This window comes from Suricata suricatta, chromosome 17 (assembly GCF_006229205.1).
Source record: "Suricata suricatta isolate VVHF042 chromosome 17, meerkat_22Aug2017_6uvM2_HiC, whole genome shotgun sequence".
Classification (NCBI taxonomy): domain Eukaryota; kingdom Metazoa; phylum Chordata; class Mammalia; order Carnivora; family Herpestidae; genus Suricata; species Suricata suricatta.
The window spans coordinates 3,068,421-3,082,486 of record NC_043716.1 but is presented as its reverse complement, the minus strand read 5'-3'; the positions used below and the strand labels follow the sequence as shown (position 1 = coordinate 3,082,486).

Here is a 14,066-nt window from a genome sequence, read left to right as displayed (position 1 = left end):
GAGGTTTTCACGGCTCCCTGCCTGTGCAGTCCCTGCTGAGGAAGGAGGGGAGGGCAGGGGAGGAGGAAGGAGGGCAGAAGAAAGCAGACATAACATCATGCTGGCATGACTCAGCCTGCACTGGCTCATCAAACCTTCACGTGAGGTGGAGACAGGTGGATGGAAAGACAGCTTGTGGCCAGGCTTTGTGCCTGCCTTCCGGATCTCCTTGCCGGTGCCCAGCAGGGCGGCCGGGCGGGCAGACGTGGGCTGGAACAGCCAGTGCCCACTCTGAGCCTCGGGAGAGTCAGGAACAGGCCTCGACGTGGTCCAGGGCGACAAGCAAGGGGCAGGTGGAAGGTGAGGGTTTTGGAGAAGCCAGGGGGCCCTGGCCAGCTGAGCAGAGCCCACGCCAGAGCCTTGGAGGGGCCAGTCCCCGCGCCCCGGCTCGCCCCGGCTCGCCCCGGCTCCTCGGCGAGCCCCGCTCTACCTCCTGAACCCACTGATGCGTAAGTGCCCTGGGCTCCACCCTGCTGGCTTCCGAAGGAATTCAAGGCAATTAAGACCTACGTGAAGTGGGCCGGAAAGCAAGCGTAGGAAAGAGGATCTGACCCCTGAAGACACGCATGTGGTTTGCAGCGTCGAGGAGCGAACGCACGCCCGCCAGTCCCTCCGCCTCCTGTCGGGAGCTGGCGGCAGAGGGGAATTTATGGTGCGGAGAGAGTGTCTCCCAAACTTCCTGCGTCAGTCCGTCAGTCCGGAGCCTCCAGGAAGCAGATGCCGGGACGGGGGCCACGCGGGGATCTAGGTGGGGCACGCCTTTAGGGGCAGGAAAGGGAGAGGTGGAGACTGACGCGGCCCCGAGGAAGGGGAAGGAGGAGAGGGGCCCCAGTGTCCGAGGAGGAGACTGTGAGGGACTGCAGCTCTCACCAGGGGGAGATGGGCGAGGGGTCCCCTCCCCGCCACCCCCCTGCGCCCCCATGTCAGCCTGTCTTTCTCGCACTGCTGCCTCACAGACGGCTGGGGAGTCACAGCGAGGGGTGAGCAGGTGGAAAGTCGCTAGGAGGGGACACCGAGGGTGCAGATTCCTGCTAAGGGCGCTTCTGCTGAAACTAGTCCAGGCCAGTGGACGACAGGGCGGGGCCAGGATGGGGGAGGGGCTGGGGGGGAGGTAGTTTAGAGGAGTCTGCGTTCACTTGATGGGGGGACAGCCACCTCCTGGCCCAGCATTTACCTGACCTGTTTCAGGTGACTTTAAATTTTCACTTCATGTATAGATTGAGGAACTTGAAAAAATTTTTTGGGGGGGCACCTGGGTGGCTCAGCGGTTGAGTGTCGGAGTCTCGATCTGGGCTCAGGTCATGATCTCATGGTTCATGGGTTCGAGCTGTACATAGGGCTCTGTGTTGACCTAGCGGAGCCTGATAGGGTTCTCTCTCTCTCTCTCCTTCTCTCTCTCTGCCCCTCCCTTGCTCACTCTCTCTCTCTGTCTCTCAAAAAAAAAAAAAAAAACATTAGGGGCACCTGGGTGTCTCAGTTGGCTAAACATCCGACTTCAGCTCAGGTCATGATCTCATGGTTTGTGGGTTCAAGCCCTGTGTCAGGCTCTGTGCTGACAGCTCGGAGCCTGGAGTCTGCTTCCAATTCTGTCTCCCCCCTCTCCCCTGCTTGCCCTCTATCGCTCTCAAAAAGAAACATTTTAAAAAGCTTTTTAAAGAAATAAACATTAAAAAAGAAATATTTTTTCCAAGCACACACTAAAATCAGAGCATAGTGATCCCATGATCCTGGGACCCTCTGAGTGTCCTGTGCAGCGATCCCGTGTCCCAGCCAACAACGCTCTGGTCGTACGGAGAACACGGAGATGCTGACTGAAAGGCTCTGTCGTGGGCCCGTGTGCCGGGTGCCTGTTCCGAGCTGGTCACTTTGGGGCACCTCTCGGGGCTTGGAGAGGGGGCTGAAGGTGGTCTCCGGGAGCGCAGAGGTGGGGGCGAGGGGGGAGCTGGGGGCTCCGAAGCTCTTGGCCTCAGTGCTCGCCCCCCCACCCCATCCCCAGACGCCGAGCTGGATCTCCAGCGGAGTGTCCAGGCCGTGCTCCGGGAGCTGAGCGCCCAGGCCCCGGCCCTGCAGAGTGACCGAGGTATGAGCCAGCGGGCGGCTCTTTGCCAACCACCTTCCAACCCCCTTGCGAACCGAATTCCCCTTGACCCTCTGGGCTCACGTGACTCCCAGGACAGTGGCCCAAGGTGCGGACCTGCAAACACTGCCAGGCCCTAAGCCACATGCACACCCCTGTGTCCCCCTAGTGTCCCTCTCCCTGCCTTTCTGCCCTGACAGCTCACTGTCCTCAAATATCAGCAGAGCAGAATTCCATGGCGAGGAGCCCACCCATGTGCCCCAGAGCCAGATGCCCAGCGGAGGGGTCAGACCCTCGCTGGTCAGAGTCACGGTCTGGGGCTCCAGGGCGCTGGGTCCCACTCCGGGGGTCTCCGCTAAGAGCCCCCTGCGCCTGCCGGGCTCCCCTCTCTCCTGGCCAGGCATGTGGCGGTGGTCCTTGCATAAGAAGGTGGAGCGAGATCCCGGGAAGAGTCCGGCTCTGGTCCGCATTCTGCTCAGAGAACTGGAGAAGGTGGGTTCCGGGGCTTTGGGGAGGTGGGGGTAGAAGGGAGGGAGAGGGAGGCCAAGCGAGCTGGGGCCTCGGTGCCGCTGAGCCGCGTCCCCCAGACTCCGGTCACTTGTGGACCTCCAGCCGGAGGTTTACCAGCATGTCCCCCTCCTGGACACTTCTGTGAGTGATATTTTCTTTATCTTGATGCCCATCGTTTCACTTGACTTAGCCTATCCCCCCCCGCACCCCGCCAGGACCATAAATGGAAAAGCCCCCACTCACGGAGACACAATATTGATGTGTCTTATGACATTTTCAACATTGTTCTTGGATCACGTAAAAGGACCCTGTCCTGAGCACAGCTGTCTGGGAAATGCAGTGCTTGGGGAGCCTCCACGTGGCAGGGGGGTGTGGGGAGGGGGTGCTGGCTTGTTGCTTTGTCCCAGCTCCTGCCCTGAGCAGATGCCCCCACCCTCGGGCCCCAGGTCCCCTCCGCCCCCACACCTGGGCTCCCTGACCACCTGCTCCTCCCCTACTGGGGCTGACTGTGCCCTTTGGTGTGGTGGGACACTGCCTTCCACCCCCATACTACCCCCTGCTAGGGTGTGGTGAGGCCCCTGACCCCCAGGCCAGTGTGCCCGTGACCTCCTGTGTTCCAGGCGGAAAGTGAGGACATCCGGCACGTCATCATCCCCTTGCTGCACACGCTCATGTACGTGGTCACTAAGGTGAGCTGGCGCTGAGGTCAGGGCGGTCGTGGGGACCCATCTCCCGCGTGAGATGCCCAGTCTCTGCCTGGGTGCGCCTGGGGGGAGTCTTGGATTGCCTGCCCCACACTGGCTTCTCCACACCCCTTTTCCCTGCCCCTAATTCACAAAGCGGGGTGCTGGGGAGGAAGTGGGGACAGCTGTATGTAGGCTGCATGAGAACCTCGAATGCCAGGATGAGGTCCCCAGGACGGCCCCTGTGTGCCCCAGGGGCCATCACTGATCCCTGCTCAGAGAAGGGACAGGCCACCGGGAAAATGTTGACAGCAGCGACCAGGAGCTGTGTAGAGTCGCTGGGCATGGGAGTGGGCAGCGAGGGAGCCGGAAGAACAGCCCAGGGGCTGCTGGGTTCCAAGGGCAGGCGGGGGCTGGGCTCGGGCCACGGCAGGAGGCTGAGGAGGGAGCGGGGTCCCCTGGGCTTCGCACGGGGAGCATCATGCCTGTGGGATTTGGCGCCCGGCAGGCTAGAGACGAGACTCCACGTTTTGAGCCCAGAGTCCTGAAGGAAGGAGCTGCCCGGACAAGCAGAGGGGTGGTGAGGGGGGTGGATTTGCTGGCAAAACAGGGTGCAATGGAGTGGGGTGTCTGAGAGGAGGTGTCTGCAGGTGCTGGGCCACGAGGCTGGGGGTGTACATTTGGGGGGGAGGTGTGAACCCAGGTCTGGCTGTCAGACCTGCCTGTCCTCCTCGCCACCCCACCTTCCCACACACCCAGCACTCTTTGTGACCTAGCACCCAACTCCTCCCTCCCTCCCAGGCCACGGGCATCACAGAAGAGCTCTACCGGAGAACCTATGCCTTCTGCACAAGGCTGCTAACGCTGCCCGCCCCCTACTGCACGGTCGCCTTGGACTGCGCCATAAGGCTGAAAACCGAGACGGTGGTCCCAGGTGAGACCTGTCCCGGGTGACAGCTGTCCCAGGTGGGATCTGTCCCAGGTGGGAGCTGTCCCAGGTGTGAATTGTCCCCAGGTGAGAGCTGTCCCAGTGAGAACTGTCCCAGGTGGGAGCTGTCCCAGGTGGGAGCTGTCCCGGGTGAGAGCTGTCCCAGGTGGGATCTGTCCCAGGTGGGAGCTGTCCCAGGTGGGAGCTGTCCCGGGTGAGAGCTGTCCCAGATAGGACCTGTCCCTGTGAGAGCTGTCCCAGGTGGGAGCTGCACTGCAGCTGTGACCACAGTCTTGTCTTTCTCCTGGGCTCCTGGAGCTCAAAAGTGCCAGCACCTTCTTGGAGGGTGGGGAATGGGGGCCAGAGACCAGGGTCTGGTAGGCTGACGCGATCTGATCTGCAGGGACTCTGTACCAAAGGCTGGTCATTGCCGAGCAGAACCTGACCAATGAGCTGTACCCCTACCAGGAGAGGTGAGTGGCCCCCGTAAGCGTGCTGCCTTCTGTCCCCTCCAGGTATTGGGACTCCGTGACTCCTCCCTGAGGGGGACACAGCTGGTGGAGAAGACCCCCTGCAGAGCTTCCTGTCCATGACATTTGTCCTTGGGGAGTGTGCTTGCAAGGGCTGGCGGGGCCGGCCCCCTCTGGAGATGCAGGCAGCAGGGTGGTGGGTCTGTCTTCTGGGGCTGGCTCAGAGCCCCCCATGCCCCCCACATGCAGAGGGTGACATGAGCCCTGGGCCACTCTGGAGCTCTGCTGCTCCCCTCCCATCTCGCCCTTGGCCATGATGCAGCATCAGCCAGCCAGCCAGCCCGGGGTGGCTCCTGGGTATCTATAGTTCTGGCCACAATCACATGGTGAAATCTGGGACTTTCGTCTGGGTGCCTGGCCCTTCAGATAAGACTGAGGAAATGTCCACTGTTGGTGCGGGGAAGAGGGGCGATGATGTAGGGGGCGCCGCAGCTGACCTGGCCCTGGAAGGTGTGGCTTGAGGCTGTGTTCATGGAGGGTGCAGGGAGGTGAGGCGGAGAGACCCAGGGGAGCTGGGAGCCGGGCAGGGGAGCAGGTGCCGGGGTGATGGGGGAGGGCTCACTCGGGGTCCAGAGCTCTCTTGGGAAGGAAGGAATGAGGGGTCCCTCCTGGAGGGCGATGTCATCAGTGGACCACAGAGCTGAGGTGGGGGGGGAGGGTACAGGATTTAGGTTGGGACTTATCTCGACACCAGACTAGGGGGGACCCAACGGGGACCAGCTGGTCCCGCCTGCTCTCTGATTTGCCACAGTCCCCCCTCCTCCCTATGGATAACCATTTTTTAAAGTTTATTTAATTATTTTTGAGAAAGAGAGGGAGTGAGAAAGAGAAGGGCAGAGAGAGAGAGGGAGAGCGAGAATCCCAAACTGTCAGTGCAGAACCCGACACAGGGCTTGATCTCAGGAACCGGGAGATCATGACCTGAGCTGAAATCAAGAGTCAGACCCTCAACCGACTGAGCCACCCAGGCATCTCACCCCCATGTAGACGTTTGAATCCCAGGCTCCCGTGTTTGGAGGAACAAAATCCTTAGCGCCGTAGGGCTCCAGCGCCGCCCACTCAGGCGCCCTCCCCACCCACCTCTGCCCGCAGAGCGTTCCTCTTCGTGGACCCCGAGCTGGTGTCCCCATCCGTGTGCAGCGCCCTGTTGCTGGAGCTCGAGGCGGCCCAGGTGCAGCAGACGCCGGAGGCCTGCATGCGCCACGTGGTCTCCCACGCCCTGCAGGCCGCCCTGGGCGACAACTGCCACGCGAGCGCCCTCCAGAGGACGCTGCAGGTAACGCCCCGCCCCGCCCCAGCCCTCCTTGCGCGCGCATGCGCCAGCTCTCCTGTCCGCTCTCCCCGCACCCCCCCCCCTGCATTCACACCACCGCCTCCCCTCAATGCGGAATGAGAACACATTCGTGAAGGAAAATCTGGGGGGCGGAGGGAACGCACGCAAACCAAAAGAGGAAATAAAAGTCACTCGCACTTCCCCCGCATATGTTACCAGTTAACACTTGGGCCTATTTCCTTAGAAAAGCAACGGTAATCCTAATTAGCTGTGGTTGATCAAATGTCTGGTGTCCCAGGAGCTGCGTTAGACCCTTCCGTGTGTGACATTTAAACATTCTCACCACGTCCCAACCACGTTGTGAAGTGGATATAATCATCATTGACCCTGGGGCACAGAGAGGTTGAGAACCTACCGTGCTCACACAGGTACAAAGTGACTGGGTCAGGATTCAAACCCAGATCTCTCTGACCTCAAACCTCTGCTCCACCGCCTCCCTGCCCCACCACCCGGTTTTTAGCAGAAGGAGATACCGAACTCTGTATACAGTTGTCCTGAATTGGGGTGAAGGGCCAGGCCTTTATGCGTCCACGTCTGTTGGTTGTTGGATGTGGACCGTCCTCAGGAAGGGGGCATGACCGTGGAGAGGTGGCATTCTTTGCCTGAGGCAGGCTTTGGAAAGGGACTCAGCCGACCGCTGACAGTCAACACTCCCGGAAGCGGGTTAATGAGTGCCTCAGTCCTGAAGGTGGGAACCCAGTACGCATCATGACTTTTATCACACTGTCGTGGGCGGAGTCAAAGCCAAAGACATTACAGTGGCCTACGAGACCCTGGAGACCTGTCCTCTCTGACCCCATCTTCCGTACTCTCCTCACTTCCGCTCTGCTCCAGCTGCATAGGTCTGTTTATTGTTCCTCAAACATGCCAGGCGCGCTTACACCCCCGGGCCTTTGCACGTGCTGCCTTTAGGACTTTACTCAAAAGTCCCCTGTCAGTGAGGCTTCCCTGATGGCGTTATCTAAAATTTCAGCCCCTCCCCGCAATTTCACGTCCTTCTTCTCTGCAATTCATCATACTATAAATTTTACTTATTTTGTTTATTATCATGGTGTGGGGGGGGGAGGAAGAGAGAAATACACTATAATATAAACTCCCTGGGAACAGGAATTTTTATCCGTTTTGTTCACAGCTGTAGCCCAGCATCTGGAACAGTATGTGGTATGTTGTGGGTGCTCAATAAATATTTAATTAGTGTATTTATAAAGTAAGCAATGAGATAAACTGGACCAATGGCCCACAGCTCTGATTCTATAATGGGCTTGTTGCATTATTTGTTGGCTCCGCGCATAGTTACTGGGCCCTAGCCAGTCAGAACGACCCTCTCGCCCTGAGTCAGGCAGTTAGGATCCCACCCAGCAGACCCCCAGCCCAGACCAGAGGTGAGGGTGAGTCCGGGTGTGCCTGGCTGCGGGCTTGTTTGAGCCCTGCACCTGCTACACTGAGGTGGGACTGGCTGGTGCTGGATGGGGGGAAACAGAGACCACAACACAGGGCTCTTCCCGGGGTTTCAGGTCTGCACCCCGGGAGGGAAGGGCATGGAATGCGCATTGAGAAGCTTTCAGAACCTGTTCCCATTAATTCCCATTAAGGAGAGAGGCTCAATTTGATGTTTTGCCCCTAACTTCTTTAGCATTCACTTCCCTTTTCTTTTTTAAGTTTATTTATTTTTGAGAGGGAGAGAGAGAGAGTGTGTGTGAACACAAGAGGGGGTGGGGCAGAGAGAGGGAGACAGAGTTCGAAGCAGGTTCCAGGCTCTGAGCTGTCAGCACAGAGCCCGACGCGGGGCTCGAACTCCCAAGGTATGAGATCATGACCCGAGCCCAAGTCGGCCGCTTAAGCCCACTGAGCCACCCAGGCGTCTGTAACTTCCTTTTTTAAAAAGAGAAGGCAAGCTTCCAGGCCACAGTAGCTGGCTGGAATTTAGAAATAGCAGTTTGTGATTCTTCTAGGCATCTTGGTTATTTTCTACTTAGGACGTTTGACACTAGCCTTTCTACGTAGATGACCAACGTGAGTTGTCCTTCCAAAATAGTTCTGAACCAAAGGGAGCCGATTGGACGACAAATAGCGAGAAAATAACCAGACAGGCGGTATGAAAAGGCAGCATGGAAGTAACAGGTTTAGGGAAATACTCAGCGACTATTTACTGAGCACCCGCTCTGTGCCAGGAGATGTTCCAGGTGCTCCGGCTGCAGCTGTAGACAGACAGACTCCTGCCATCCTGGACTTTACATCTAGGTGGGGGCAGAACGCTGACCCAAGGGCGGCCATCCCCGCCCCCCTGGGGCCCCGCCGTGGCAGCGCCCGCAGTGTAGGGGACAGAGAGGACGCGCAGGTGCGGCCTGCATCGGGCGACATCGGAGCCGGGGCAGGTGGGTGCTGGGCCGGGACCCAGGCTCTGGCGCCCCTCCCCGACAGGCCAGCCCTCGCCAGGCCCTGGAGCGCTATTTCCACGCCGTGGTGGCAGCCGTGGAGCAGATGGCCAGCGAGCCCAGCCCGAGCCGGGAGGGACACCTGGAGAGGCTGGAGGAGATTTACTGCTCGCTGCTGGGGCCGGCGGCCGCCAGGGGGCGCTGCGGCGGTAAGCGGGCGTGGCCGGCGAGGCCCGGCGAGAGCCCGCAGGGGGCGCCAGAGAGCGGCGCTGCACCTGCCGCGCCGGGCTGAGGCGGGCGGGGCAGTGCGGCTCCGGGGGCGCCTGGGGACTGAGGGTGGCCCGGAAGCGTGGAAGGTTCCGGGCTAAGTTAGAAGGCAGAGAAGAAGCCTGGACCGGCCCATATGGGAGAGACGGCCTCTGCACTGCCTCTGGGCCCTACGGGAGCTGCAGGAGAGGCAAAGGAGAATCCCACAGCCCCCTCCTTCCTTCAGGTGACCCCCTGCAGGACCCGCAGCCTAGCATCCCCCTGCCCAGCCCCCACATCACCTTCCACCTGTGGACGGATGAGGAGCAGCTCTGTAAGTGCCACGCCTCACGCGCCCTCCGTGGGGAGCTGGCTGGAAAGGAGCGAGTGTGTTTCCCGGCACCTGTGTGTGCCTTCCTGTGTGTCTGTGTTTGATTGCGTGCGTCTGTGCGTGTGTGTGAGCGCGCGTGCATCTGGGGGGAGGTGTCCGCTTGTGGCCCCCCTGCTCCCTGAGCCGTCTACACGTCTGGGAGGACACATTTTCTCTCTGCCAGAATAGCTCGGTGCATTAGCCACTGGCCTCGTGTGCCTGGAGAGTGCCACGTGCCCTGGTGGATGCCAACAATATCCCCAAGGAGGAGGCAGTCACACGAAAGTTGCAGCTCCAGGAGCTGGAGGGGACTTTCCCTAGACACCTGCTCACCTCACACTTCTGTGCCCACTGTTGTTCCTGCCCCGCTGTCCCCGGCTTTCTCAAGGGGTGGGGGCGGGGAGGGTGCGGACTATGGTGGGAAGTGCTGGGCTGGTGAACCAGGTCCAAGTCCCTCCTTTCATGGGCTGGGTCATCCTAGACTGACTCCGTGTTCTCTCTGGGCCTCAGTTTCCTCGTGGGTAATAAAATGAAAGTAGATTAGAAAAGCCTAGGTGGGCGGCTCAGTCGGTTAGGGATCCGACTTCAGCTCAGGTTATGATCTAACCGTTTGTGCGGTCGGGCTCTGTGCTGACAGCTCAGAGCCTGGAGCCTGCTTCTGATTCTGTGTCTCTCCCGCACTCTCTCAAAAATAAACAAACATTTTTGGAAGGAAGGAAGAAAGGGCCTACAAGTCTTTCCTGGAGTAGGGTCTGTTCTCTGTGTCCCAGGGGAAGCCACAGACAGTAAGAGGGGAGGAGGAAGCTAATAAGAGGGCTCCAAGTCAGCTAAGTGGGAGGTACCGAGTGTAGCTGACTACTGCAGGATTTCTCAGAGCCTTTAATACATTTACTCATCAAGAGATGGCAGAACTATGTGGGGTTCTCCATCTCTGTTCACCACAGGACCTTTGTTCCTTCGTGGGGCATCTTGTGGGGCTTCTGTTCACCTGAAAAGAGGGTTGAGGCGCTGCCGGTTTCCGTAACCTCTGCCCCGCCCCCCCCCCCCCCCCCCCCCCAGGGAAGGAACTGGTGCTCTTCCTGCGCCCGCGCTCCCAGCTGTGCCTCAGCGCCGACTTGGAGGCCTTGGATCTGCAGGGCCTCTGGCCGGACCGGGAGCTGGCCCGGGTGTCCATGCTGTCCACGGACAGCGGCATCGAGCGGGACCTGCCCCCGGGGGCTGACGAGCTGCCCGTCCCCGGCAGCCCCGAGATGGAGCGCGCCGGGCTGCAGCGCAAAGGCGGCATCAAGAAGCGGGTGCGGCTCCCCGACGTCTTCATGCCCGCGTGCTGGGACGGGCCCCCGGGTCTGCACCGCAGGACGGGCAGGCCCAGCGGGGACGGCGAGCTGCTGCCCGGCGTGTCCCGCCTTCACACGGCCAGGGTGCTGGTGCTGGGCGACGACAGGATGCTGGGGCGCCTGGCGCAGGCCTACCACAGCCTCAGGTAGGGCAGGTGGGGGGCGGGGAGAGGGGCGCTGGGGGCGGGGCCTGGGTGCCGCGGGGACGGGGCTCAGGTACTGCTGGGGCGGGGCGGAGGGCGGAGTCTGGTGCCTAGCGGGCCAAGGTCAGACCCAGCTCATCACCATCCTGGGTCACTGCATTCACCAGTGCAACACTTCCCGTGAGCCCAGCAATCCTGGTCACCACCCCTGCACCCATTCCTCAGATGAAAAAACAGGCTCAGAGAGATTCAGTAGATTGCTCAAAGGCAAGAGAGATAAAACACAGCACAACCCGGGTGTGGGACTGTTTGAAGCCCCTACCCCTGCCCTTACCCCGTGCTCTGCTCCCCGCTTTGCCAGGAAACGGGAGACCCAGAAGTTCTGCCTCACCCCCAGACTCAGTCTGCAGCTCTACTATATCCCCGTGCTGGCGCCTGAGGTACTGGGCAGGGGAGGGCGTGGAGGGGGTCTGCGTTAGGGGCTGGGCAGGGGACACGCTGCAGCCACATCCCTGGCCCCAGGGACCGGGACCATCCTTCCTCAGGATGTGGGGCTGGGAGAGCCCTGCTGAATCTGTGTCCCAGAAGCCACAGACGCAGGCGCCGGAGGCTGAAATCTCCTCAGGGGGCAGCCCGCCCAGTGCGGAATTTTGTTTTGCTTTCCTGATGGAATTTATTGCAAGTCTCTCCTCAAACAGGGCTCACACACACACACACACACAGCACGCTTCCCGGGATCACATAAAAAGAAGTTTCAGGCAGTGGAGCCCACTGATCTGTTGAGGGGCTGACAAACTCGCCTTTGCAGCCTTCCGTTCTGATTGCCCCACTCTGCTTGCTTATCGGGGAACGTTAACTCCGACGCAGCCCTTGTCTCTCCACTCCCAAGGCTGAGGGCCACTACCCAATGTCCCCGGCAAGTGGTCCTCCGTTAAGAGTTCCCCAGCGTCATCTGAGGTGTGAGACCTAATGGGCTTCACATGGCAGAGAAACCGAGGCCCCGAGAGGTTCAGCGATTGGATCGTAATCCCAAGGCCAGTTTGCTAGGGGACCCTCCGGCCAGAGACCGGGCCTGATGGGTCTGCCCCACCCCCTTGTCCTCAGAAACTGGCATCGCCGTGCAAACATTCAGAGCTCAGAGAGGTGGCCACGTTCCTGGGCCGCGCAGACCCGTGGTATGAGAGCATCGTGAACACCCTGTGTCCGGCCATCCACAAGCTGGCAGAGATGGTAGGGGGGCAGCGAGGGCCGGAGGGGTGGATTTCAGCTATTGCCCTTGACCCTTGACCTCAAGAGTCAACCCCAGGACCCCTGGCCTGGGATGAGGCTGGAAGGTGGGAGGGAGCTGGTGGCCAGACTTCCCCCAGGCACCCGCTTTGGGTGGGACACTGGGGAGAAGATGGAGCAATAGCCCGTGTTTGCTGAGCACTTACAGGTGCCCGGTGCTGTCAAGGTCATTCACACGCAATGGCCTGACCAAGTAGGCACTCTTGTTGGCAGATGCCAGTATAGCCATCTCCCCATTTTACAGACCAAACTACTGAGGCACAGGATTAGGGAACTTGCCCAAAGCACCACCTGGAACCGGACAGCTTGATTCCAGGTGGATGATGAGTGAGTTCATCTTCTACTGACTTGAAAAGATCTTCATATATTAAGAGAATCTTTTTTTTTTTTCAAGTAAGCTCTACCCCCAACATGGGGCTTGAAGTCACAACCCTGAGATTAAGGGTCGCGGGCTCCTCCCACTGAGTGAGCCAGGCAGGCACCCCTACTGTTAAGAGAATCTTAACTTTTCAGCCATCAGGTGTTGCTGACATTTTTTTGTCACTCTTAGTTGCCTGTGAATTTCATCAGCAGTGTTTTTTGACCTACAGAAGTTTGATATATTTTTTCAATGCTTATTTATTTATTTGGAGAGAGAAAGAGAGAGAGAGAGAGAGGGAGGGAGGAGGGGCAGAGAGAGAAGCAGAAACAGAATCCCAAGCAGGCTGTGCACTGTCAGCACAGAACCCAATGCAGGGCTCGAACCCACAAACCGTGAGATCATGATGTGAGCTGAAACCGAGGGTCAGACACTTGGCCGACTGAGCCCCCCAGGTGTCCCCAGATGTCTATGTTTTTATGTCACACACAGACATATGTGATACCTGGAACCCTGCTTTGAACGTTCTCCTCTGCTGATTAAATTACATCCGAGATGAAATAAATATTCACTGTGAATTAACTGTAGCTTTTTTAATGTCTCCGTTTTTACCTTTAAATTAACCTGCCTGTGATTGATTTCAGTGTTTGGTGCAAAGCATGCAAATTTCTTTTTTCCAAATGTTTAGCCAGTTGTCCTAAAGCTATTTATTGCATAAGCCATCCTGCCCCACCAGTCTGAAATGGCACTCTGATCGTTTACTAAATTTTAAAGATGCTTGAGTTTATTTCTGGACACTTATTCTTTCTCATTGATCCATTGACTTCCGGACACTTTAGTATTTCATATTCTGGACATATTAGTACTACCTCATTACTCTTCTTCTGGAAAACTTTTCAGATGATGTTTGTTTCCAGATAAATATTAGAATTTCCTCTCGTTTTTTTTTTTTTTCTTAATCCACCCCCTCCTGTCTTGGGATTTTGACAGAAATTTGGAGGAGAGTTAGCCTCTGTAGCGTGTTGAGTTACTCCCTCTGGGAGCTTGGGATTTGTCTTTACTTATGAAAGTCTTCTCGTATATCCCTGAGGATAACGGTACACTTTCAGCACGTCATTCTTGCTAAATCTCCTTACGTGTGTGTTGGTTTGTTCTTGTAGTTGTGGGTGGCGTCTCTTTCCCCTTGTATTTTGGTAGCCATTGCTGCCGTGTAAAGGAACCTATTGATTTGGGGTACCTTGTTTTCTTTAAATTTTTTAATGTTTGTTTATTTTTGAGAGAGAGAGAGCACAAAAGCAGGGGAGGGGCAGAGAGAGAGGGAGACACAATCTGAAGCAGACTCCAGGCTCTGAGCTGTCAGCACAGAACCTGATGCGGGGCTTGAACTCACAAGCTGTGAGATTATGACCTGAGCTGAAGTTGGATACTTAAACCAATTGAGCCCCCTAGGCGCCCCTGGGTAACTTATTTTCTAAGTTGGCACTTTGGTGAGATCTTTATGTTATTTTGTTGCCTGATCGATTGGAGTTCTTTCTTATACCTTCTGATAAGAATGTAGGGGAGGGGCGCCTGGGTGGCTCAGTCGGTTAAGCATCCGGCTTCGGCTCAGGTCATGATCTCACGGTTCATGCGTTTGAGTCCCGCTTCAGGCTCTGTGCTGACAGCTCAAAGCCCGGAGCCTGCTTCAGATTCTGTGTCTCCCTCTCTCTCTAACCCTCTCCGGCTCACACTGTCCCTCTTTCTCTCTCTCAAAAATAAATAAAAACATTTCTTTTAAAAGAACGTAGGGGAGGCCTGTTTTCTGAATTATTGCTTACCCAAGTCTTTGCACGTGCACAGAAGTCTGGTTA

General features: G+C 57.9%; 1 protein-coding gene across 6 annotated transcripts in view; it reads left to right on the top strand.

Annotated features, from left to right (window-relative positions):
• PIK3R6 (phosphoinositide-3-kinase regulatory subunit 6) overlaps positions 1–14,066 on the top strand; it is a 56,966-nt gene that overhangs the window by 30,168 nt on the left and 12,732 nt on the right. For 5 of the 6 annotated variants that reach the window (XM_029927658.1, XM_029927661.1, XM_029927662.1 and 2 more), the window contains 11 exons: positions 2,036–2,119; positions 2,517–2,608; positions 3,247–3,315; positions 4,111–4,243; positions 4,641–4,710; positions 5,860–6,043; positions 8,522–8,684; positions 8,969–9,055; positions 10,151–10,574; positions 10,933–11,011; positions 11,676–11,801. In XM_029927658.1, coding sequence (XP_029783518.1) covers positions 2,036–2,119; positions 2,517–2,608; positions 3,247–3,315; positions 4,111–4,243; positions 4,641–4,710; positions 5,860–6,043; positions 8,522–8,684; positions 8,969–9,055; positions 10,151–10,574; positions 10,933–11,011; positions 11,676–11,801 — 1,511 coding nt within the window. Of the gene's footprint in view, positions 1–86; positions 788–2,035; positions 2,120–2,516; positions 2,609–3,246; positions 3,316–4,110; positions 4,244–4,640; positions 4,711–5,859; positions 6,044–8,521; positions 8,685–8,968; positions 9,056–10,150; positions 10,575–10,932; positions 11,012–11,675; positions 11,802–14,066 lie in introns of those variants that run through there. The other variant, XM_029927663.1, reaches the window with a different exon arrangement.